This window comes from Dama dama, chromosome 25, assembly GCF_033118175.1.
Source record: "Dama dama isolate Ldn47 chromosome 25, ASM3311817v1, whole genome shotgun sequence".
In the NCBI taxonomy this organism is placed as follows: domain Eukaryota; kingdom Metazoa; phylum Chordata; class Mammalia; order Artiodactyla; family Cervidae; genus Dama; species Dama dama.
Genome location: NC_083705.1, coordinates 67,078,832 through 67,102,620, shown reverse-complemented (window position 1 = coordinate 67,102,620; position 23,789 = coordinate 67,078,832). Strand labels below are relative to the sequence as shown.

Below are 23,789 nucleotides of genomic sequence, written 5' to 3'. Positions count from 1 at the left end.
GAGATGGGAGGGGGGTTCAGAAGGGAGGGGACATATGTATACCTGTGGCTGATTCATGTTGAGATTTGACAAAAAACAACAAAATTCTATAGAGCAATTATCCTTCCATTAAAAAAAAAGATAAAGGAGATGCCCTAAGACATACATCAAATACTGATAACTATTAAATAATTTTAGTATCTACACAGAATTCTCAAGAAAGTTGGCTATTGCTTATTCCACAGAAATCTAGAATAATGTTTAATTGTGCTATACAGTGAATGTTTGTGTTCACCCAAAAGTCATGTTATATGATGAAATCGAATCCCTAATATGATGGTATTAGGAGGTGAGATCATGAGGATGGAGCCTGCATGAAAGGGGTTAGTGCCCTTATGCAGAAGACCCCGGAGAGCCCCGTTGTCCCTTTCATTATGTGATGACACAGCATGAAGACTATGGTCCAGGAAGTAGATTCTTGCCAAATAATGTATTTGCCTGGGCTTTGGTTTTGTGCTTCTCAGTCTCCAGATATGTGATAAATAAATTTATGTTGTTTATAAGCCACTCATGTATGGAATTCACTTAGAGTAGCTTGAACAAATTAACACAATGTGATAACTAGTATTTTATAGACTTTGTATAATTTGTCCATTGGCAATTTGCAAGAGAATACTGAAGTTATTTTAGATGCGTTTAAAGGCAAAGATAATTATATATTATTGACTCCCATGTGTCTCAGCAGTAAGGAATCCATCTGCAATGCAGGAGATGCAGGAGACTCGAGTTTGATTCCTGGGTCGGGAAGATACCCTAGAGAAGGAAATGGCAACCCACTCCAGTAAGCTTTCTGGGAAAATCCCATGGATGCAGGGACTTGGTGGGCTACAATCCATAGTGTCACAAAAAGTTGGACACAACTGAGCAACTGAGCATACAATATACTATTATGTAAGAATAAAATCAGCAACACATTCAGATGAAGAACTTCACAACTGCTACAATCATTGGGAGGGGACGTGGGAAGAAGCAGAAAATCAGTCCAAAGATGCTTTACCTCTAGGGCGAAAATGGACTGGTGACATTTAGAAGGCTTTGTTACAGAATAATTCAAGATACCATTTAAGACACAATAACAGAGTTGCAGTGAGGCAGTTTAAATGTGTACTTGGAGGAGTGAAGATATCTAGGTTCAGACTTCCTTGGTGGCACAGTGAAATAAGAACCCATCTAGCAATTCAGGGGACACGGATTCCATCCCCTGGTCCAGGAAGACTCCACATGCCGCAGGACAAATAAACCCATGGGCTACAGCCACTGAGCCAGCACTCTAGGGCCCATGCTCTGCAACAAGAGAAGCTGCCATTGTGAGAAGCCTGCACACTGCAATGAAGAGTAGCCCCTATTCTCTGCAACTGGAGAAAGCCTGAGTGCAACAAGGAAGGCCCAGCACAACCAAAAATGAATAAAAAAATAATAAAAAGATACCTGGCTTCAAAATCAATATTTGGTGACGACCTGTTGGAGCTGAGAAAGCGCATTTCTCACTCTGAATCTCAGTGTTCTCATCTACAAAATGAGATATTAATGAGACTTATTAACTCACAGGATTAACTAGGAGTAAATGGCATGACCCATATAAACCACTTATTATTGGATCTGGCCTACAGAAATTACTCCACAAATACTACATAATTATTGTTGAAATTATCACTATTATCATCATCTTCAGAAGACAGTGAAAATACGAGAATAAGATCAATCACAGTTCCATAGCACAGAGGACATCAAACCAACAGACCTTGGATACCAGGGCACAATTGTAATGTGAAAACTAACAAACATGCTTTTGATGCTTTCAAACTGTGGTGCTGGAGAAGACTCTTGAGAGTCCCTTGGACTGCAAGGAGATCATACTAGTTAATCCTAAACAGAATCAACCCTGAATATTCATTGGAAGGACTGCTTCTAAAGCTGAAGCTCCAGTATTTTGGCCACCTGGTAGGAAGAGCAACTCATTGGAAAAGACCCTGATGCTGAGGAAGATTGAGCGTGGGAGGAGAAGGGGGCAACAAAGGATGAGATGGTTGGATGGCGTCACTGACTCAATGGACATGAGTTTGAGCAAACTCTAGGAGATGGTGAAAGACAGGGAAGTCTGGCATGCTGCAGTCCATGGAGTCACAGAGAGTTGGACATGACTGAGCTACTAAACAGCAACAAAACTGGAATGAATTTTAAAATGTAATATCCTGATCTGGCAAGCTCAGCATTATATATAATATTTGATGTGTACAGTATAGAGTTGAAAATGTGTATAGATTAGTAAGACTGGTAGTTTGCCAAAAAAACAGGAATGAGAATAACAGTAATGGAAGTACTGCATACTCATTCATTTTTTATTCATTTAGCATTGACTGAACTGTTATCATGTGCTGGCCACTGCTTAGCCATACACTCAGAGGCTTTGCCCTTCGGGAATTACTTAGAGGCGAGGCCCAGCACCTACTTCTAGTAGGCTGAGGAGGCTCACAAAGTCTCAGTGTAGTGGAGGAAGAGGCGGCAGCTTTTGTCTAGATTTTTAACATAAAACTGCATTTAACTTAAAAAATTAAATTCTTAAAAATGAAAAGTTATTCAAAAGCTACTTTTTAATTGAATGGCAAAAGTATTCATGGGTGGTAAGAATCTAGAATCTTATGAATTTGAGTAATTTTTACTATTGGCTACATGACTGTTGAGGAATGTGTGTATGTATATATGCATGATAAGTTGCTTCAGTTGTGTCCAACTCTGAAACACTATGGACTGTAGCCCATCAGGCTCCTTTGTCCATGGGATTCTCCAGGCAAGAGTACTGAAGTGGGTTGCCATGATCTCCTCCAGCGGATCTTCCCAACCCAGGGGTCAAACCCTCATCTCTTATGTCTCCCGCATTGGCAGGCGGGTTCTTTACCACTAGCACCACATGGGAAGTCCTATGCGTTTGTACAGAAATATCTAAAAGGGCTTTCCATGTGGCACAGTAGTCAAGAATATGCCTACCAAAGCAGGAGACGTGGGTTTGACCCCTGGAAGATCCCCTGAAGAAGGAAATGGAAACCCACTCCAGTATTCTTGCTTGGAAAATCCCATGGACAGGGGAGCCTGGTGGGCTACAGTCCATGGGGTCACAAAGAGTCAGACACAACTGAGTGACTGAGCATGCACATACGTACACACACATCTACATAATTTGAAAAAAAAAAAAACTTTATTTGAAAAACATTAAGTACTTATTTAATTATTTAATATGTCTGGTTTTAAAAATGACATATTTTGGCATACTTCTTCTTTAAAAATGGCACTATTTGTTTCAATATCATATCCTATAGGATACTAAGAAAATGCACAATATGTCTTACTTTGGGAAACAATTATGTTCAAAAATGATTTCTTTACTTAAGAAACCTCAGTGAATGTTTTTAAATAAATACATTTCATACTGACAAAAAGTATGTGACTACTTGACTTAAATTTCCTCACCGCTAACTCATTTAACCAGATCAGCATTTTCTCTAAAATAAGCCTTCTCCAAAATAAGACTTCTTTGTAGGTCTGGAAAAGACTTTTAGACTCTGTTTATAGAACTGCTGGTATATTGGCTCACAGAAGTTAGCTAATGAAGAGAATGACCTTTGAAAACATTTATAACATTAATTCTTTTTGTTTCCCAATCTCCAAAATGCATCTGACTTTTGAAGAAATTTGTTTGCAAGAAACTCAATAGTTCATCTGCTGGAAAGAAACAGCATCTTCTTATGTCGAACTAGCATTCTTCACATATATTTATTACATTTTGTCTTTTTAAATATATATTATTCCACTCAAGAGTCTTGGGCATCTATATTATAAAAATATTGGTTTACTAGTTGTCCTTATTCTACAGTGAAAAATGACATCACTCCACTCAAATCTACTTCTTAGAGTCAAAGCTACAGATTATTTTAATATGTGAATCCAAGCGCAAGCACGTATGTATGAAAAGTAAAGCTGGCTACAGAATGAAACTTTTGAATGGAATACAGATGGTTACAAAATAAAATTTATTTCCTCTAAAATTTTTCATAATGTAGCTTCTTCTAATATACATAAAATCATCAATTGAAAAGCATTTTATTTATTTTCTATTACTGCATAGAAAATTACCACAAACTGAGTAGCTTAGAACAACACACTTTTTTTTAAGTTAACAGCTCTGTGGGTTTTGTGAAGTTTAGGCGTGGCAAGGTTGGATCCTCTGTTCAGGTTCTCACAAGGTCATCATCAGAATTTCTACTGGCCTACTTTCCTTTCTGGAGGTTTTGGGCAATAATATGCTTCCATGTTCATTCAGGCAATGAGCTGAATTGAATTCCTTTTGGTTCTAAGACTGAGGTCTGCTTCTCCTCACTGACTGTCCATTGGGGATCACTCTCAGTATCTAGAAGCCCCATGAGTTGCTATTAAAATCTTTAGGTCCATCTTTAAAGCCAGCAGACGAGAAGCTATCATGTGTCAAACCTCTCCAGCTTTGAAACTTGACTTCCTTTGTCTCTGATCTAGATCATTGTCATAAATCATCATCATCATGTCTTCTAAGGGTCAAGTCTCCTTTAGAAAGAGTTCATAAGAGTTCAAAAGATAGAAAAAGCAGAGGAACCAGAGATCTAATTGCCAACATCTGCTGGATCATCAAAAAAGCAAGAGAGTTCCAGAAAAACATCTATTTCTGCTTTATTGACTATGCCAAAGCCTTTGACTGTGTGGATCACAATAAACTGTGGAAAATTCTGAAAGAGATGGGATTACCAGACCACCTGACCTGCCTCTTGAGAAACCTGTATGCAGGTCAGGAAGCAACAGTTAGAACTGGACATGGAACAACAGACTGGTTCCAAATAGAAAAAGGAGTATGTCAAGGCTGTATATTGTCACCCTGCTTATTTAAATTATATGCAGAGTACATCATGAGAAACGCTGGGCTGGAGGAAGCACAAGCTGGAATCAAGATTGCTGGGAGAAATATCAATAACCTCAGACATGCAGATGACACCACCCTTATGGCAGAAAATGAAGAAGAACTAAAGAGCCTCTTGATGAAAGAGAAAGAGAAGAGTGAAAAAGTTGGCTTAAAGCTCAACATTCAGAAAACTAAGATCATGGCATCTGGTCCCATCACTTCATGGCAAATAGATGGGGAAACAGTGGAAATAGTGGCTGACTTTATTTTTGGGGGTTCCAAAATCACTGCAGATGGTGACTGCAGCCATGAAATTAAAAGACACTTGCTCCTTGGAAGGAAAGTTATGACCAACTTAGACAGTATATTAAAAAGAAGAGACATTACGTGTCAACAAAGGTCCATCCATCTAGTCAAGGCTATGGTTTTTCCAGTGGTCATGTATGGATGTGAGAATTGGACTATAAAGAAGGCTGAGTGCCAAAGAATTGATGCTTTTGAAGTGTAGTGTTAGAGAAGACTCTTGAGAGTCCCTTGTCCTGCAAGGAGATCCAACCATTCCATCCTAAAAGAGATCAGTCCTGGGTATTCATTGGAAGGACTGATGTTGAAGCTGAAACTCCAATACTTTGGCCACCTGATGTGAAGAGCTGACTCATTTGAAAAGACCCTGATGGTGGGAAACATTGCAGGCAGGAGGAGAAGGGGACAACAGAGGATGAGATGGTTGGATGGCATCACCAACTCGATGTACATGGGTTTGGGTGAACTCTGGCAGTTGGTGATGGACAGGGAGGCCTGGCGTGCTGCAGTTCATGGGGTCACAAAGAGTCAGACACGACTCTGTGACTGAACCGAATATAAGATTGACCCAACTATTATTTGAGTTTAATTTCTCTCCCATTATGTTCTGGCTGCCCATGAGAATCAAGGGATATGAGTAGACATCTGTTTTAAATTTAAGTAGACATCTGTCAAATTCCTCAGTAGCACTTGAGAAAATCCCCCACGTGCTCTGAATGAAAGCTAAAACATTCTGAGGCAAGGAATTTCTAGGAGGGTTAATAGAGTCCCATCTCCAAAACTTTGTCAATGATTCCAATGATTTCCAAAGGAAGGGACACCTGGGCCAATCTGAACTGATCAAGAAGACATTCAAAAGAATGTGAGCCCTGTGCTGGGTAACTAGATCCATAGGAGCAGGTGACCAGGTGAGAGAGGTCGGTTATTCTAGATGGAAGGGATCACATACCTATGGCCATGTAAGATGGGAAAGTGGTGTATTTATGAAATGGCAGAAGTGAGGATGGGTCCTTCACGGACATAGTTCTAATCTATGTGTTATGCAGTTCAGTCTCATACTACATGGAGGATGGATCTGGGCAAGATGCAGGCAAAGAGATGAGTTAAAATGCTGCTTCAGGGGTCTATGAGTAATATGACAAGGGCATGGGCACTGCAGGGCCCCATTCTGGCAGGGGACCAGGTGGCTCCTAGGGCAGCCAAACTAAGACCAACTCGACAGGTCTCAGCCTGAGGAGTGGGTGAGAAGCAAGTAGCTGTGACAGGCCAGAGGGCAGAAGTGGGCTATTAGCCAGAAGGATTTGGTCATGACCCTAAATAAAGGCCCGCCTCTATACAAATCAGATTCCTGACTCAGAACTGCATGGTTCTGGGGAATAAGGGAAGAAGGTATGGAAACTTTCAAGTGGTAGGAGAGAGAAGGATCCAACAGTTTGGAAAGGTTTGGACTGAAACTAGTGAGGAAAGCTGAGAGAGGAAGGTGATAAGGTACATAGAAAAGTCTATGAAGAGTTTCAGACATCACAATGTTCCTATTTGCAGCTATTTATACCCTAGATTCAAGGATGCAGAAGTTGCTTTGCTGCAACAATAGTTACCTCCAGATTCTCCAAATTCTGAGTGCTCTCATTCATGATTTATAATTTGATCGACTATTATAAAGTTGGCTGTTACGGGATTCCAACATGGCTCAGTGGTAAAGAACCCACCTGCCAAGGGGACATGTGGGTTCAGTCCCTGGGATGGGAAGATCTCCTAGAGAAGGAATTCGCAACACCCCAGTATTCTTGCCTGGGAAATCCCTTGGACAGAGGAGTCTGGGAGGCTACAGCCCATGGGATCACAAAGAGTCTGATGCTACTTAGTGAGTAAACAACAACAACACAACCGAGTTGGCTGTTGTTAAATGCATACTAACAACATCTTTTCATTAAGTTTAAACTGTCAATGTACCTATCAGGAAAGAGGTCTTAGGAATAAGATCGAGCAATTTCCTAACACCAATCAAGACAGAGGAAAACCAAACTATACATATGTCACTTTTACCATTTATGTAAAAAGTAAAATCTAAAAACAATTTTGATTTTGTTTCATTTCCTCTAAGAAACTCTCTTACCCCTCCCTAGTATCCCCAAGAAGTAGGAAACAATATCACAGATTTCTTTGCTTGTTCTCCTCTTTCAAAAACTGTTTACATTCTATTTCATTTATTTTTAAACATTCCCTTTGATGTGCTAACTAGGTTAGTCTATCACCCTTAATAAAGACTTGAATTGTTAAAGGTGAATCTCTGAAGCTGAGCAAACAACTAGGTTATGACAAAAAAAAAAAAAAAAAAGAACAGTGGAAGTATTGGATTGTCTGCAGTGAAATATCAGTAAATTGCTTATATTATTCAAATGCTGATTCATACATTAGACATTTTCAAAATATAAAATAATCAAGCTTGAAAAAGACATATCACTATATATAGCTATAAAGCAAGGAGAAATAATTAGATGCCATCTGCACTAAGCACTATTATTTCATATATATTTAATAAAGAATTATTGACTATGTATCACAGGCTGAGATAGGAATACAAGATATAGTATAAACGATCACAAGTTGTCATGGGGTAATTTTTCTGTCTACTTTGGTAGTTCACTGATGTATTCTATTCATGAAATATTAGACCTCAGAAAAATTATCAACTCAATCAAATCAAATGAAGGAGGAGAAAAGATTTTAAGAATTTAAAAGGTAATCTCATGGATGCAACATCTAAATGCAGCCAGTCCCTAGTGGGAACTAACCTGGTCTCTGACTACCAGGAACCACAGTCTCTCTCTGTTGGACCACTCTGTATTACCACAGATTCCTCCACCAGCACGCAATCCACATGGCAACCATCTCCTAGCACAATCCATTAGGTATCAGAGATTTGGGGTCACCTAGTTCACATTCTCAAGAGTGCAAGACTGACTTCTTGCAGGCCGCTTACTGGATGAGTCACCCTTGGGTCAGATACCCATTTCTGATCCAATCAGAAGTTGGAAATTAAGACACAGTACACAGTACTGTGTACTGACTCACTGGAAAAGACTCTGATGCTGGGAAAGATTGAAGGTGGGAGGAGAAGGGGACAACACAGGATGAGATGGTTGGATGGCATCACCGACTCGATGGACATGAGTTTGAGTAAATTCTGGGAGTTGGTGATGGACAGGGAGGCCTGGTGTGCTGCAGTCCACGGGGTTGCAAAGAGTTGGACATGACTGAGCAATTGAACTGAAGTGAACGGAAAAGGTGATCTGAACAATAGTGAAACAATGGGTTTCAAAACAAATGAAGATGCAGATGTCAATTTGACAGTGTTTATGGACCTAAAAATCCTGACAGACTTAGCTTCTCAGGTGATGTCCACCATTGAAGAAAGCTCCTCTGATATGTACAACCCCCTGTATTAAATCAAATACACACTTACAAATATTATTTTTCTCCACATTTTAACCTCAACATCTTCAACTGGTCAACCTTCTGAAAACAATTTCAAGTGGACACAAATTACTTCTCCTTTTTCTTGTCCATCCTGCTTTAGTTAATTTGGATGTTCAGACAAGTCTGTGATGAGTTGAAGAGATCACAATGGATCTATATCTGCAGCTCTACATAGCTTAGGCACTCAGATGCCAAAGCAGATATGCTTTCACACACCCTAAATATGATTGAAAAGGATATTTCAGAGTAATTTAGTCTAACCACAAATGGTGCAATGATTTCCTTTGAAAGGTAATCATTGTTGAACAAAGAAAAGAACAATGTTAAAAGACTAATGGCAGGTGGCTCTAACAAGAAACATTCCAACTACAAATTAACCTTACAGTGACGGAATATTTTAGAGCAGTGGATTCAAGGATGTTTTCATTCCTTATGGCCATAGTTGGTTAAGACTCTTAAATTCATGTTTCTGCTTCCTGAGCAGGGTGGCCAAAGACCCCTAGACCAGGAATCCCTGCCCATTTCCATCTATGAAGGGGCCATGTGACTAGTTTTCAACAATGGACTGTGGATGCAGTGATGTAACCAACAATGCAGTTGAACAGGAGGCCAAAGAGTATGGCAGGATTCTCAAGAGAGAAGACATCTCCCTGAAAATGTAGCATGTCAAAACCACAATATAGAACAAAATGACAAGAAAGTACAATGCATTTTTAGAAATAAAATTCATCTTATAGAGCTTTATTTATGTTTCTTTCACACACACACTCACACACAGACAGTTCTACTTTTAAATATGGAAACATGGTCCTTAGGCAGATAATTTATTTTGTGGTCAAGTGACTAAGTTTTGTTTCTAAATATTTCATAATCTCATACCAACCTGTAATCAAATAATCATTCTATCTACGAAATGTTTTCACACACAGAAATTGCATGTGCGGTTGATGTTTGAGGAGCAATTTTATAATGTAGCATTGTATATTAGCAAACAATGCAAGTTAGATCAAAACGTTCTCTCTTTCATTTCCAAAACCTGCGACTCTTGATCATTTAGGAAAAAAAAAAAACAAACTGAGAGACTGTGACATAGCACCTCCTCATTTCCAGCAAACTCACTACATGCAAAGCGTCCTTTTTGTGTAAAACGACACACAATTTGCATTCAGAGCAAGTGCTCATTTTGTGAAAAGAGATTCAAGCACAAATCACCTCGGACACCTTTTGAACATCTTAAATCGGGTAGGTCACGATTCCTTTCCAACACCTGACTGAGTGTTCTAATGCCACCGCCACGCTTGTAAGGAGAAGATAAACACCACAGTGTCCTTCCCCTGGCAGCGCAGAGCCCAGCCCCGAGGAGCGGAGTGCCCAGTACCTGACGCTGCTCATGCTGCCCGTCTCCGATCCAAGCTTGCATCGCTCCAGTTGGCTGGCGACGATCTGGCGTTCTGCCTCCAGTTCTCGGGTCAGCCTTTCAAACTGTAATTCCTGAAAGAAAACCACCAAAAAGATAAATTCTATCAGCTATGCAGAAAGTGGAAATCAGACCAAAAAGACAGGATGATCAAGGGGAAAACTAGGATTTTTTTCAAGACATCCAATTTGAGAAGCAGAGGTTGCTGATGTGGCCTTGAAGAAAGGATGAGAATTTTAGACAGACCTGAGTTCATATCACAGCCCTGGAACCTGTCAGTCTCAGGGCCTTGAATGGGCTGTTCAGTTTTTCTAAGGATTACTTTCATTGCCTGTAAAATGGGTTTACAACACTTATTAGGTTGAGGTGAAGATTAAATGAGACACTGACCATGAAGAATAAGCCTGTGGTATGTCTGGCAAATGTCCAGTACCCAACAGATATCGATACTCCTGTCACAGAAAGGGAAATACATAATAAAGAAACTATTTTTATATGATTTGGAGCGTTGTGTTTAGTCCCTACTGGCCATCTAGTTGTCTCAATATACTAATTTCATCTTCATATTACTTACATATTGCAGATGAAGGGAAATAATGCTTTTAAAGCTTCGTGTTTCATTCTTTACATTTCAGTAGAACAACAAGGACAATGAGTCTAATTACAAAGGTCTAATTACATGGTGAATTGAGAAGTGAATAACCTTTGCGGTACTTGATACATCACCTTATAAAACAGCGGATGGAATCAAGGAAGAATGTTTCTATAAAGCTACCTAAAATCCACTGTGTAAAGATTACTTTTAATGAAAAATGTGTGTCAATATGTCAAGGATTTTGACTGTTTCAACTACTGGACTCATACCATATTTTAATCTTTATGTTTTATTTTTCCATATACTTCAGTTTTTTAATAAACATAATTATAGCAAGTTATATATTTTATCTAAAAAAATTCAGAAAAGGTTTTCACAATATCACAATTTACCTCTTTTAAAAAACAAATTATTTGCACATTTGTGTTTTGGAGAATGGGAGAACTTCTAATAATGCTGAAAAATACTGAAAAAGAGGGTGGAGGTCAATTTGGGAGAACAAAACTCCCAACATTACAGGGATTTGTCTTCCCAGAAAAGATGAGTTCATTTTATTTGCTACCATGGGATGCTCTAGAGTGAAATCTTTAAAAAGTAGGACCTGTCTGTCCTCTAAATATATTAAAAATACCCTTGCTCTCTTCCACAAGAGCAGATTTTTTTTGTTTGTTTTGTCTTCATTTTATTTGTTTTTACTTTGGTTATGCAATGGCGATGGTTTCTTTAATTTTTTTAGTACTTTACACTTTTCAAAAGTTTCACACATAATTTCACATAATCCCATTTTTAAATCCCCTTCCCACATAGTGGGGGCTTCCCAGGTAGCTCAGTGGTAAAGAATTCACTTGCAGTGCAGGAGATGTGTGTTCAGTCCCTTGGTCTGGAAGATCCCCTGGAGAAGGAAATGGAAAACCACTCTAGTATTCTTGCCTGGAAAATCCCATTGATCAGAGATCCTGGTGGGTTATAGTCCATGGGGTCACAAAAGAGTCAGCCAAGACTTCGGGTCTAAACAACTCCTATGGTGACCCTCCCCATCTCCTTTTCCCCACAGTTACCAAATAATTGCAAATATTTTCTGCCACTGTGAGAGTTGATTTTGTTTTGTTCATGACTTCTTTTGCTGTGCAAAAGCTTTTAAATTAAACTAGTTCTCATTTGTTTATTATTGTTTTTAATTACTCTAGGAGGTGGATTAAAAATGAGCTTGCTGTGATTTATACCGAAGAATATTGTGTTTCTCTTTAAGAGTTTTAATACTATCCTGTTTGTTTTTTAATGTTTTTTAATCCATTTTGAGTTTATTTTGGTGTATGGTGTTAGGGAGTGTTCTAATTTCATTCTTTTACATGTAGCTGTCTGGTTTTCCCAGCATCACTTACTGAAGAGACTTTCTTTTCTTCATTGTATATCCCTCCCTCCCTTGTCATAGACTAGGTGGCCATAAGTGTGTGGGTTTATCTCTGGGCTTTCTATCCTATTCCACTCATCTATATTTCTTCTTCTTGTGGCAGTGCTGTACTGTCTTGATTACCATAGCTTTGTAGTATAGTCTGAAATCAGGACATCTGATTCCGCCAGTTCCTTTCATTTTTCTTTCTCAAGACTGCTTTGTCTATTCACTGTCTTCTGTGTTTCCATACAAATGTTACAATATTTTTGTTCTAACTGAATGAAAAATGTCATTGGTAATTTGACAGATATTGCAGAGAATCAGTAGATTGCTTTGGGTAGGACAGTCATTTTTACATTATTGACTCTTCCAATCCAAAAACAGGGTGTCTCACCATCACACATACAGGGTGTATGTGTCATCTTTGATTTCTTTCATTGGCATCTTATAGTTTTCTAAGTACATGTCTTTTGCCTCCTTCAGTAGGTTTATTCTGAGATATTTTATTCTTTTCATTGTGATGGTAAATGGAATTGTTTCCTTAATTTCTGTTTCTTATCTCTTGCTGTTAGTGGATAGAAATGCAAGACATTTCTTTGCATTAATTTTGTATTCTGCAATTTTATCAGATTTATTGATGAGCTCTAGTAGTTTTCTGGTAGCATCTCCAGGATTTTCTATGTATAATATTATGTCATCTGTAAACAGTGACAGTTTTACTTCTTTCCAATTTGGACTCTTTTTATTTCTTTCTGTTCTCTGATTGCCGTGTCTAAGATTTCCAAAAGTATAATGAATTATGGTGTTAAGAGTGGACATCCTTGTAATCTTACAGGAAATGCTTTCAATTTTTCACCATTGAGAATGATGTTTGCAGTGTATCTATCATATACGGCCTTTATTATGTTGCAGTAGGTACCCACTCTGTGCCCACTTTCTGGAGAGTTTTATAAAAAATGGGTCTTGAATTTTGACAAAAGCTTTTTCTGCATCTATTGAGATGATACTATGATTTTTATTAATCAGTTTATTAATATGGTTTATCACACTGACTTATTTGCATATATCAAAGAATCCTTGCATTCCTGGGATAAATCCCACTGGATCATGATGTATGATCCTTTTAATGTGTTGTTGGATTCTGTTTGCTAATATTTTGTTGAGGAATTTTTTGCCTATGTTCATCAGTGATAATAGCCTATAATTTTCTTTTTGCTATATCTTTGTCAGGTTTTGGTATCAGAGTAACTCTGGACTCATAGAATGAGTTTGGAAGTGTTTCTTCCTCTGTGAATTTAGAAAGAATTTGAGAAGATACGTGTTAGTGCCTCTAAATTTTTAACAGAATTTGCCTGTGATGCCATTTGATCTTGGACTTTGTTGAAAGGTCTTTAATCACAGTTTCATTACTGGTGATTGGTTGGTTCACATTTTTATTTCTCACTGGTTCAGTCTTGGACAGTTGTACTTTTCTAAGAATTTGTCCATTTTTTCCAGGTTGTCCATTTTATTGGCCTGTAGTTGCTTGTAGTAGTAGTCCCTTATGAGTCTCTTATTTCTTTGGTGTCAGTTGTGACTTCTCTTTCATTTACAATTTTATTGTCTGGGTCCTCACTCTTCTTTTTCTTGATGAGTCTCTAATATGGCAAGACAATATGAATCAGGATTTATAAACCTTCTTGGGCTTCTGATAGAAGAAACACTAATCCTGGGTGTGCTTGCTGGAGACTGTGGCCTCACCGTGTACTTTCTTCTCACCATTTTTATGGGAGGAGCGAATTAGGAGACTTTTTTTTCATGCAAACTGCCTTCCAAACATATAGTCACAATATCCAGTGCTCTTCATCTGTACAGATTTATTTCCATCTGGCATCATTTTTCATCTGTCAGAAATACTTCTTTTAATATTTCTTGTAATGTGGCTCCTTCAGTGATTAATTCTTTCTGATTTACAGCCTAATAAAGTTTTCATTTTGCCCTCATCTTTGAAAGACAGGTTTGTTCCACTGTCTTCACTTGCACTTAGTATTTCTAACAAAACAATCCAAAACTATGGTATTTCCTACCTTCGTGTCTTTGAATATAGTGTGTCTTTTTTGTTCTGACTCCATTTGAGATTTTTCTCTTTATCATCAGTGTTGGATAACTCCTTATAAAGTTCTTTGCAAGTAGCTTTCTTTGGGTTTCTTATACTTGGGGTTCATTTGGCTTCTTGGATCTGTGAATTTATAGTTTCTATCAAATATAGAAGTTTTTCAGCCATTAACGCTTCAAAAATTTTTTTTTTCTTCCCCACTATGTGCTCTCCTCTGTTGACTAAAATTAAGTGTACATTAGGCCATTTGGAATTGTCCCACATTTATGGATTCCTTTTTCACTTTTAAAAGGTTTTTTGTTTTTTTTATCTTTGTGTTTCACATTGTTTGGTTCAACTGGTGTTTTAAAGTTAACTGATCCCTTCTTCTGCAATATCTAATCTACCATCAATCCCACAGAGTGCATTTTCAATCTTAGATACTAATGAATCAAAGACCTCTAGAACTTTAATTTGGGTCTTTCTTATATCTTCCATATCCCGACTTATGAACATATGGAATACACACACAAAAAATATTTTACTATCCTGATTTGCTAATTCTAGCATCTGTGTCAGTTTCAACTGATTGATTTTTCTCCTCAGCATGGGCCCCATTTTCACTTCTCTGCACATGTGATCTCTGATGGAACATAATACATTTTTAATTTTACCCTGTTGTGTTTTGGGCATCTTCATATTCCTGCAAATGCCTTAAGCTCTGTTCGGGGACACGGTGAAGCTACTTGGAACTAATTCGACATATCTGAGTCTGGTATTTAAGACTTGTTAAGGAAACAGAACATCATTTAGCCCAGAGTTAATTACTCTACCCTACCTAGGCAGACCTTTCTGTATACTCAATGGTCTGTGAATTGTGGGATTTCCCAGCTTGGCTGGAGGGTGTAAGCACGCATTTTTGGTCCCAGTGTGAGCAGCAGGTACTATTTCCTACCGTCCTTTCAGGTTAGTTCTTTCCCTGCTCTCGGGGGCTTCCCGCACGTACATGGGCTTCTCATTTCTCTGCTGCATAGCTGAAGGGGGCCCTCGACAGATCTCAAGGGTTTTCTTTCTGTGCAAGAATCACCTTTTTCCTATTTCCTCTGCAAATTCCAGCCACCTTTACTCCGTTACTCAGTACCTCCTCCCCAGCTCAGGGAGTCCTCAGGGCTCTGTCTGGGTCTCCCCTTCTCCACTGCTGCAGGGAACCTCTCTCAAGGCAGTAAGCTGGGGCAACTGTAAGGCTCACCACGTTCGCTTCTGTCTCTTAAGAATCTTTTTTTTAGTTTTTTTTTTTTAACTGAAGTCCTAGGCGGCTCAGATGGTAAAGAATCCACCTGCAGTACGGGAGACCAGCGTTTGATCCCTGGGTTGGGAAGATACCCTGGAGGAGGGGATGGCAACCCAGTCGAGTATTATTGCCTGGAGAATCCCATGGACAGAGGAGCCTGGTGGGCTACACTCCATGGGGTCACAGAGAGTCAGACACGACTGAGCCGCTAAGCACACACACGTATTGTATGGATGGAAATAATACATGCCGTGTGTTTGCCAGTCTTGTATAAGTGATAACAACTCTACTATTATATATTATGAGAAGGGTATGGCAACCCACTCCAGTATTCTCACCTAGAGAATCCCCATGGACGGAGGACCCTGGTGGGCTACAGTCCATGGGATTGCGAAGAGTCAGACATGGCTGAGCAACTAAGCACATAATTAATTTACAATATTGTGTCAGGTTCAGGTTCTCAGCTAAATGATTCAGTTATATATATATATACATATAAAACAATATATATATACATACATAATACATATATATATGCTGTAGCTGCTATATACATACATACATACATATATATATATATACACACACACACACAAATACAATCTATGTACATAATGCACATATATCTTCCTGACCCAGGAATTGAATCCTTGTCTCTTGTGTCTCTTGCATTGGTAGGATGATTCTTAGTCTCTGTGCCAGTGCCACCTGGGAATCCTTATACATAATCTATATATATAACGTGCACACACACACACACACACACACATATAGGTTTTTGTAACATACACACAATGCATTTTTGAGAAATAAAAGTTGTCTTATAGAGTTTTGCTTCTTTCACACATACACTCACACATTCATAACCATACACACTATAATATATAAAATAGTTAACCAACAAGGACCTGCTGCACAGGCAACTATATTCAATATTTTGTAATGATGTACAAGGGAAAATAATCTGAAAAAGAATATACATATATACCTACTATACTTCAATAATTTTTTTTAAAAGAATCACTGTCCTTTATTGCCTAAAGTTCAGTGTTTTGAAAACTGGTTTTCCTAATTTTTTTGTATATATATATATATTTTTTTGTTGTTGTCTTAGATGGGAAGGTATTTCTAGGCAGTTATTTTCTTAGCTGAAATGTTTTTAAGAATTAACTATTATTCCATCATGAATGATTTGTAAATGCTTTTTTCCTACTGTATTTAAAAATTCATATTACACATATTACTAAACAGCTAAATAGTTAAGTTTTTACCCATTTTCTTAAATATTGCTAACTATTACATTATTAAAAATAGAGCTAATTTTGGGTTATTTGTTCCTTTTGACTGAATGACTTTTTAATTGAAATGGCATTTTCTCCATTTAGGAAATTGAATCAATTCATTGCCTTTTAAAAAATGTCCCTTCCATAAATGTTTACTTTGTCATTGCATATGTGAAACAAGGAATTAAGTGAATTTTTCTTCTGTGTTTTCCTATGGAATACATACTATATGTCAAGGTTTTCAAGGAAGAAGGAGGCTTCTCTTCTGCATCTAAAATTCTATATCTTATTATTAAAATAAGATAAAAATAATAATAAAATTGGAGGAAAAATATTTATTGAGAACTTACTACTGATTGCATTACTAGTCAGCATATAAGGAGGAAACATCTCCTGCTGAGTTGCCATTGTATATCATATCTAGGACAATCCTGGCACATCATAGGTTCTCAATAAATATTTGTTAAATAAATGTACCTTCACTGAGCTAAGTGCTTTACATGTATTGCCTTGTACAGGGGGAAACGGAAAGTGAAAGTCAAGACTCTCTGCAACCCCATGGACCATACAGTCTATGGAATTCTAAATACTGGAGTAGGTAGCCGTTCCCTTCTCCAGGGGATCTTCTCAACCCAGGGATGGAACCCAGGTCTCCCACATTTCAGGTGTATTCTTTACCAGCTGAGCCACCAGGAAAGACCAGGAATACTGGAGAGGGTAGCCTATCCCTTTTCCAGGGGATCTCCCCAACCCAGGAATCGAATCAGGGTCTCCTGCACTGTAGGTGGATTCTTTAGCAGCTGAGCCACCAGCTGGTGGCTTGTATAAATATGACAAAACTGCTCTTTCTTAGGTTCCGTTTTTCTTTCTTCCTTTACAAATACACTAAGGTCATTAAGATCAGAGGATCAGCCTTGTCTATGAAAGAAGTTCTTCTTTCAAAAGTAGGAAAGAGAATGAGATCAAATATGATGTTTTAGGAGATCTCGATATGGAGAAGAGGCAAGCTGAATGAAATAATTAATACTGGATGGTCTAAATATTCCCAGTACTGTCAATTATTTTGTTTCAGAGACCACAGCCATCCATTAATGTAGAGAAGACATATGATGTCAATATAAACTCTGAGGTTCATTAACTTTCATATTTACTCATCATTTAAATAGTTTTTATTTGTACAAACTCTAGAGATTGGGTTCTGAAATGCCTTACTGCATTGTCACTTATTTTATAGTCAATTCTACTTTATCCCAACCCAAGCACCTAAGGAAGGGCTGTTTTTGCCACAGAATATGGTTGGGGATGGAAACTCTCAATGGAAACTGGACCTACTGTAGCTTTATGCTTTGACATGAAAACTGACCTTAGATTTGGTAACTAGAAGAGCTGCAGCTGAGGAGCTCTCAAACATTGAACACTCCTATGGTCTACCGGCATCTACAGTATCCTCCAAGGCATCATCACAGCCATGAAGGAGTTTCTATTCCAGGGGGAGGTGGATTCCACCTTGTGATGTGGGTGGAAAGATAACCTTTCCCAGTTCTAACTCATTGTGATGTCTGGAGGGAGAACAAACCTCTCAGGACTGAATATTTCCTGGTATTAGATATGTTGAGATGAAAGAGCATTCAAGAGAGGGACGTTGCTTATAAGGCCTGGTGGGTATCCTAATGGGAAAAATAAACATAGATATATTCAGTGAAATGTGTAATATTAGTTGTAAGGAATATGTGAGATTAAGTTAATTCAGTGAAGGTGATACTGTAGAGAGATATGAAAAGAATGGTGAAGAAAGCTCTTTGAAGGTTATCTGGATTTGAAGGGTAGAGGAACAAGAGATACCAGCAAAAAAATACAAGAGTAATCGTAAAACAGAAGGCCAGTAAGATGGCCTTCTCCTGGTAGTTTCAGGGGAGAAGTGGTGATATAAATTGGGCTATAAAATATGATATACCCTCCAGTATTCTTGCCTGGAAAAATCTCATGGACGGAGAAGCCTGGTCAGCTATAGTCCATGGGGTTGCAAAGAGTCAGACACAGCTGAGTGACTTCGCTTTCACTTTCTGTGTTGTTTTGTGGCTTGATTAGCTTATATCATTTTGTGGCTGAATAATGTTCTGTCGTATGTACATGCCACAGTCTTTTTAGCCATTCACTTATTGAAGCCTATCGTGAATGCTTCTAATTTGGGTGGTTATGAATAAAGCTACTATAATTTTCATGTGAAAAAAAAAAAAAAAAGATGATATACCAAAAACACAGGAGACAAAAGCAAAAACAGACAAGTAGGACTAAATCAAACGAAAAAGTTACTTTTCCTTTCAGCAGAGGAAACAGCCAAGAGAATGAAAAGGCAATCTACAGGATGATAGAAAATATTTAAAGGGGTTAATTTCTAAAATAAGTAAGGAACTCATACAACTCAATAGTTAAAAAAAAAGAAAGAAAGAAACCAGTTAGAAAATGGGTAAAGCACTTGAAAAGATATTTCTCCAGGGAAGACACACAAATGGCTAACAGGTATTGTGGAGTGATTGGCCTCCAACTAGTGGAAATGAATGAAAAAAAAAATAAAAAAAGGCAATTCAACATCACTACTGTCAAGGAAATGCAAATACAAAACCAAAGTATGATATTATCTAATAACTGCTGGGATGGTGAGTATCAAAGGGCAAAAGATACCAAGTACTAGCAAGGGTGTAGAGAAACTGCACACTGTTGATGGAAATGTAAAATGGTATGGAGGTTCCTTAAAAAAACCAAAAACAGAACTACCATATGATCTGGCAATCCCACTCCTGGGTAAACATCCAAAAGAAGTGAAATTAGGATCTAAAGGAGATATCAGGACTCCCAAGTTCATTGCAGCATCAGTCACAGTAGCCAAGATAGGGAAGTAACTCTAATGTCCCAGAGACAAATGATGGATAAGGAAAATGTGGCATACACAAATAAGGCAACATTAGTTAGTTAGTTCAGTCGCTCAGTCGTGTCTGACTCTTCGCGACACCATGAATCGCAGCACGACAGGCCTCCCTGTCCATCACCAACTCCCGGAGTCTACTCAAACCCATGCCCATCGAGTCGGTGATGCCATCCATCTCATCCTCTGTTGTCCCCTTCTCCTCCTGCCCCCAATCCCTCCCAGCATCAGGGTCTTTTCCAATGAGTCAACTCTTTGCATGAGCTGGCCAAAGGATTGGAGTTTCAGCTTCAACATCAGTCCTTCCAATGAACACCCAGGACTTATGTCCTTTAGGATGGACTGGTTGGATCTCCTTGCAGTCCAAGGGACTCTCAAGAGTCTTCTCCAACACCACAGTTCAAAAGCATGAAGTTTTCGGCACTCTGCTTTCTTCACAGTCCAACTCTCACATCCATACATGACCACTGGAAAAACCATAGCCTTGACAAGACGGACCTTTGTTTACAAAGTAATGTCTCTGCTTTTTAATATGCTGTCTAGGTTGGTCATAACTTTCCTTCCAAGGAGTAAGAATCTTTTAACTTCATGGCTGCAGTCACCATCTGCAGTGGGTTTATTACTTGACCATGAAAGACTTAGTTGTTGAGTCAAGTCCAACTCTTGGCAGCCTCACAGACTGTAGCCATGCAGGTTCCTCTGTTCACAGATTTCTGCAGGCAAGAATACTGGAGTGGGTTGCCATTTCCTTTTCCAGGGGATTTTTCCCACCCAGGGATCAAACCTGGGTCTCTAGCATTGCAGGCAGATTCTTTACTATCTGAGCTACCAAGGAAGACCTTAGAAAAGAAAAAAAGTTATACTATTTCTGACAACATGGATGAACCTGAAAGACATTATGCTAAGTGAAAGAAGTCAGTTACAGAAAGAAAAAAATTTTTATGATTCCACTTACATAAGGTATCTAAAATAGTCAAACTTACAGAAGCAGAAAATAGAATGGTGGTTGCCAGGGCCTAGGGAGTGGGGTAAATGGGAAGTTGTTCAAGGGTATAACGTCTCAGTTATAGAAGCTGAACAAGTCTTGAGAGTGCCTATATTTAACAATAGTGTTAAAATTAACTTAAAAATTAATAGAGCATATCTCATTTTTAGTGTTTCTATCACCCTTTCCCCCCATAAAAGGCAAAGAGATAAAAGGACGCTTTTTGAGGTGATGGATATGTTTACATGCTTATTACTTTTATTGTGGAGAAGGAAATGGCACCCCACTCCAGTATTCTTGCCTGGAAAATTCCATGAATGGAGGAACCTGGTAGGCTACAGTCCATGGGGTTGCAAAGAGTCAGACACGACTGAGCGACTTCACTTTCACTTTTACTGTAGTGATGGTATCCTGGGTGTATGTATATGTCCAAACTCATCAAATTGTATACATTAAATATATGTATTTAAAAATGCAAATACACTAAATTCTTTGTAAAATAATTATAGTAAAGAAAAGTTCTAAAAAAAAAAAAAAAACCCAAAATGTGATTTAGAAACTGTTCAGGGGAATTAGGATTTCATGGGAATTAAGAACAGTAGGTGATCACTGCAGCGTTGTCTATAATAGTCAAGACACAGAATCAAACTAAGTGTCCACTGACAGATGAATGAATAAAGATGTGCTATATATATATACATACATATACACATACATATGTATATATATATATATTATATTAATATATACCATGAAATACTACTATCCATAAAAAAAATGAAACAATGCTATCTGCAGCAATATTTATAGACCTAGAGATTTATCATACTAAGTGAAATCACACAGAAAAAGATACATACAATACCACTTATATGTGAAACCTAAATAACTGTTACAAATGAACTTTTATTTGCAAAATAGAAACAGACTCACATACATACAAAACAAATTTATGGTTACTAGAGAGGAAGGGCTGGGCAGGGGCAGGGATAAATTAGGAGTCTGGGATTAACAGATACAAACTACTATGTATAAAATAGATAATCAACAAAGACCTATTGTATAGCACAAGGAACTGTCATAACCTCTAATGGAAAAGAATCTGACAAAGTACCAATATATGCACATGTATATGTATAACTGGGCTTCCCAGGTGGCTCAGTGGGTAAAGAATCCACCTGCAATGCAGGAGAGTGCAGGAGATTCAGTTTCAATCCCCGTGTCAAGAAGATCCCTTGGAAAAGAGAATGACAACCTACTCTGGTGTTCTTGCCTAGAGAATCCCAGGGACAGAGGAATCTGATGGGCTACAGTCTACAGGGTCGCACAGAGTCAGACATGACTGAAGTGACTGAGGACAGCGTATGCATAACCGAATCACTTTGTTGAACACTTGAAACATTGTAACACAACTGTACTTCCCCCGCAAAACGTCTGATGGGTGGATTAGAGGGCATCCTATGATAAAGAAAGTTTTAAGAAAGAGCAAGTATTGTCAGAGAACCTTAACCTCCCTAGCAGGTGGAAATTATCTTGTTTTGGAGATCATAAAACTTTATAGAAGAAGTGGATGTATGAAACCAAAGTCCATTAAAATATATTAAGAGTAAGATTTGAATGATTCTCTCTCCTGGAATAGAATAGCACATTGCTGAGTCACATACTATATTAGGATTCTTATAAGAAAAATGATCATATAGTTTTATAACTTTTTCCTAAAGAGCCTAAATTAATAATTCATTTAACTTAATTAAATGGAGTTTATTAGACATTTTTAAATGGATAAAAACATGTAAAGTCCCTTGAGGGGCTTAGCTAATTCAGCCTGAAAAGTGAAATCAGAAAACACTTACACACAGTTTCATTAATTCCTTCAATAAATATTTTATCAATTGTGGCACACTTTCAGTTGGGATCCTACAAGTGAGGTTTGAAACAGTGGGAAAATTTAGACTGAGCAGAGTGTTAAGCAAAACTACATTTGTCATGATTTTATTCCTGGAAAAGAGATTGGACAGAAGTGGAGAACAGAGAAGATGGATGAGACGCTGGATGGTATAAAACAAAGGTGTTTCCCACTGTTGATTCTGAATATTCATTGGAAGTTCTAATGCTGAAGCTGAAGCTCTACTCCTTTGGTCACTTGATGTGAAGAGCTGACTCACTGGAAAATACCCTGATGCTGTGAAAGATTGAAGGCAGGAGGAGAAGGGGACGACAGAGGATGAGATGGTTGGATGGCATCACCGACTCGATGGACATGAGTTTGAGCAAACTCTGGGAGATAGCAGAGGACAAAGGAGCCTGGCATGCCACAGTCTATGGGGTTTTGCAAACAGTCACACACAACTTGGTAACTAAAGAATAACACAACAACAACGGTGTTGATCTGATTGCTGGAATCCAAGGACTTAAGATACAAACTGACCGTGCTGGCCAGACAAAGTGGGAAGGGGAAGCTGAAAAAATCCCAAGGCTATTTATGTGGACAATACATGCTCAGGCATCCAGGCTTCTTTATCAACACCCACTTCAATAAGAGAAAAGAATACTGAGGATCAGACCCCCTGAGACACACAACAGCAGTCCCATTGTGCAAAGTGCAGGTGCCAAATGCTCATGTTGGTAACGAATGGTGGTGGGAATGAGCGGGGAGAGCAGTGAGGGGCACGGGCTTTGATCCATGCCAACTGCCACAGTGGAGGCTCCAGGGCACTCGTCAACGAGCCTGCAGGAAAGCTTGCCCCTCCCGAACCAAGTGAGACAAGGAAGGAAAACCAAGGGATGAGCCACAGAAGATGCTACTCCCATGAGGAAGACTGAAAGCCTGAAGTCTGATACCTCTAGATGTGGTCAACCCTGCTGCCTCCTGCTTCTTCAGTTTGGGTCCAGACCTAGTCTTATATTGAGAGAATTCCTGGGTCAGTAATAAAGTTAGCAATCATTTCCAGGCCTGGGGCCTTTATAGGAGCATCTTTCTAAAGGAATCAACCTTCCTGGGGACTGATGCTCTGCCTCTACATTCCATTTTGGTGCCTGCTGTGGGCTTTATTGGATGATCTCTTGGCCCATCCAATGAGCCCTT

At 38.6% G+C, this 23,789-nt stretch overlaps 1 protein-coding gene across 1 annotated transcript in view; it reads right to left on the bottom strand.

Annotated features, from left to right (window-relative positions):
- The window catches only part of CTNND2 (catenin delta 2), a 1,052,580-nt gene that overhangs the window by 646,171 nt on the left and 382,620 nt on the right, over positions 1 to 23,789 (bottom strand). The window contains exon 3 of the mRNA XM_061129708.1: positions 10,122 to 10,234. Coding sequence (XP_060985691.1) covers positions 10,122 to 10,234 — 113 coding nt within the window. The remainder of the gene's footprint in view (positions 1 to 10,121; positions 10,235 to 23,789) is intronic.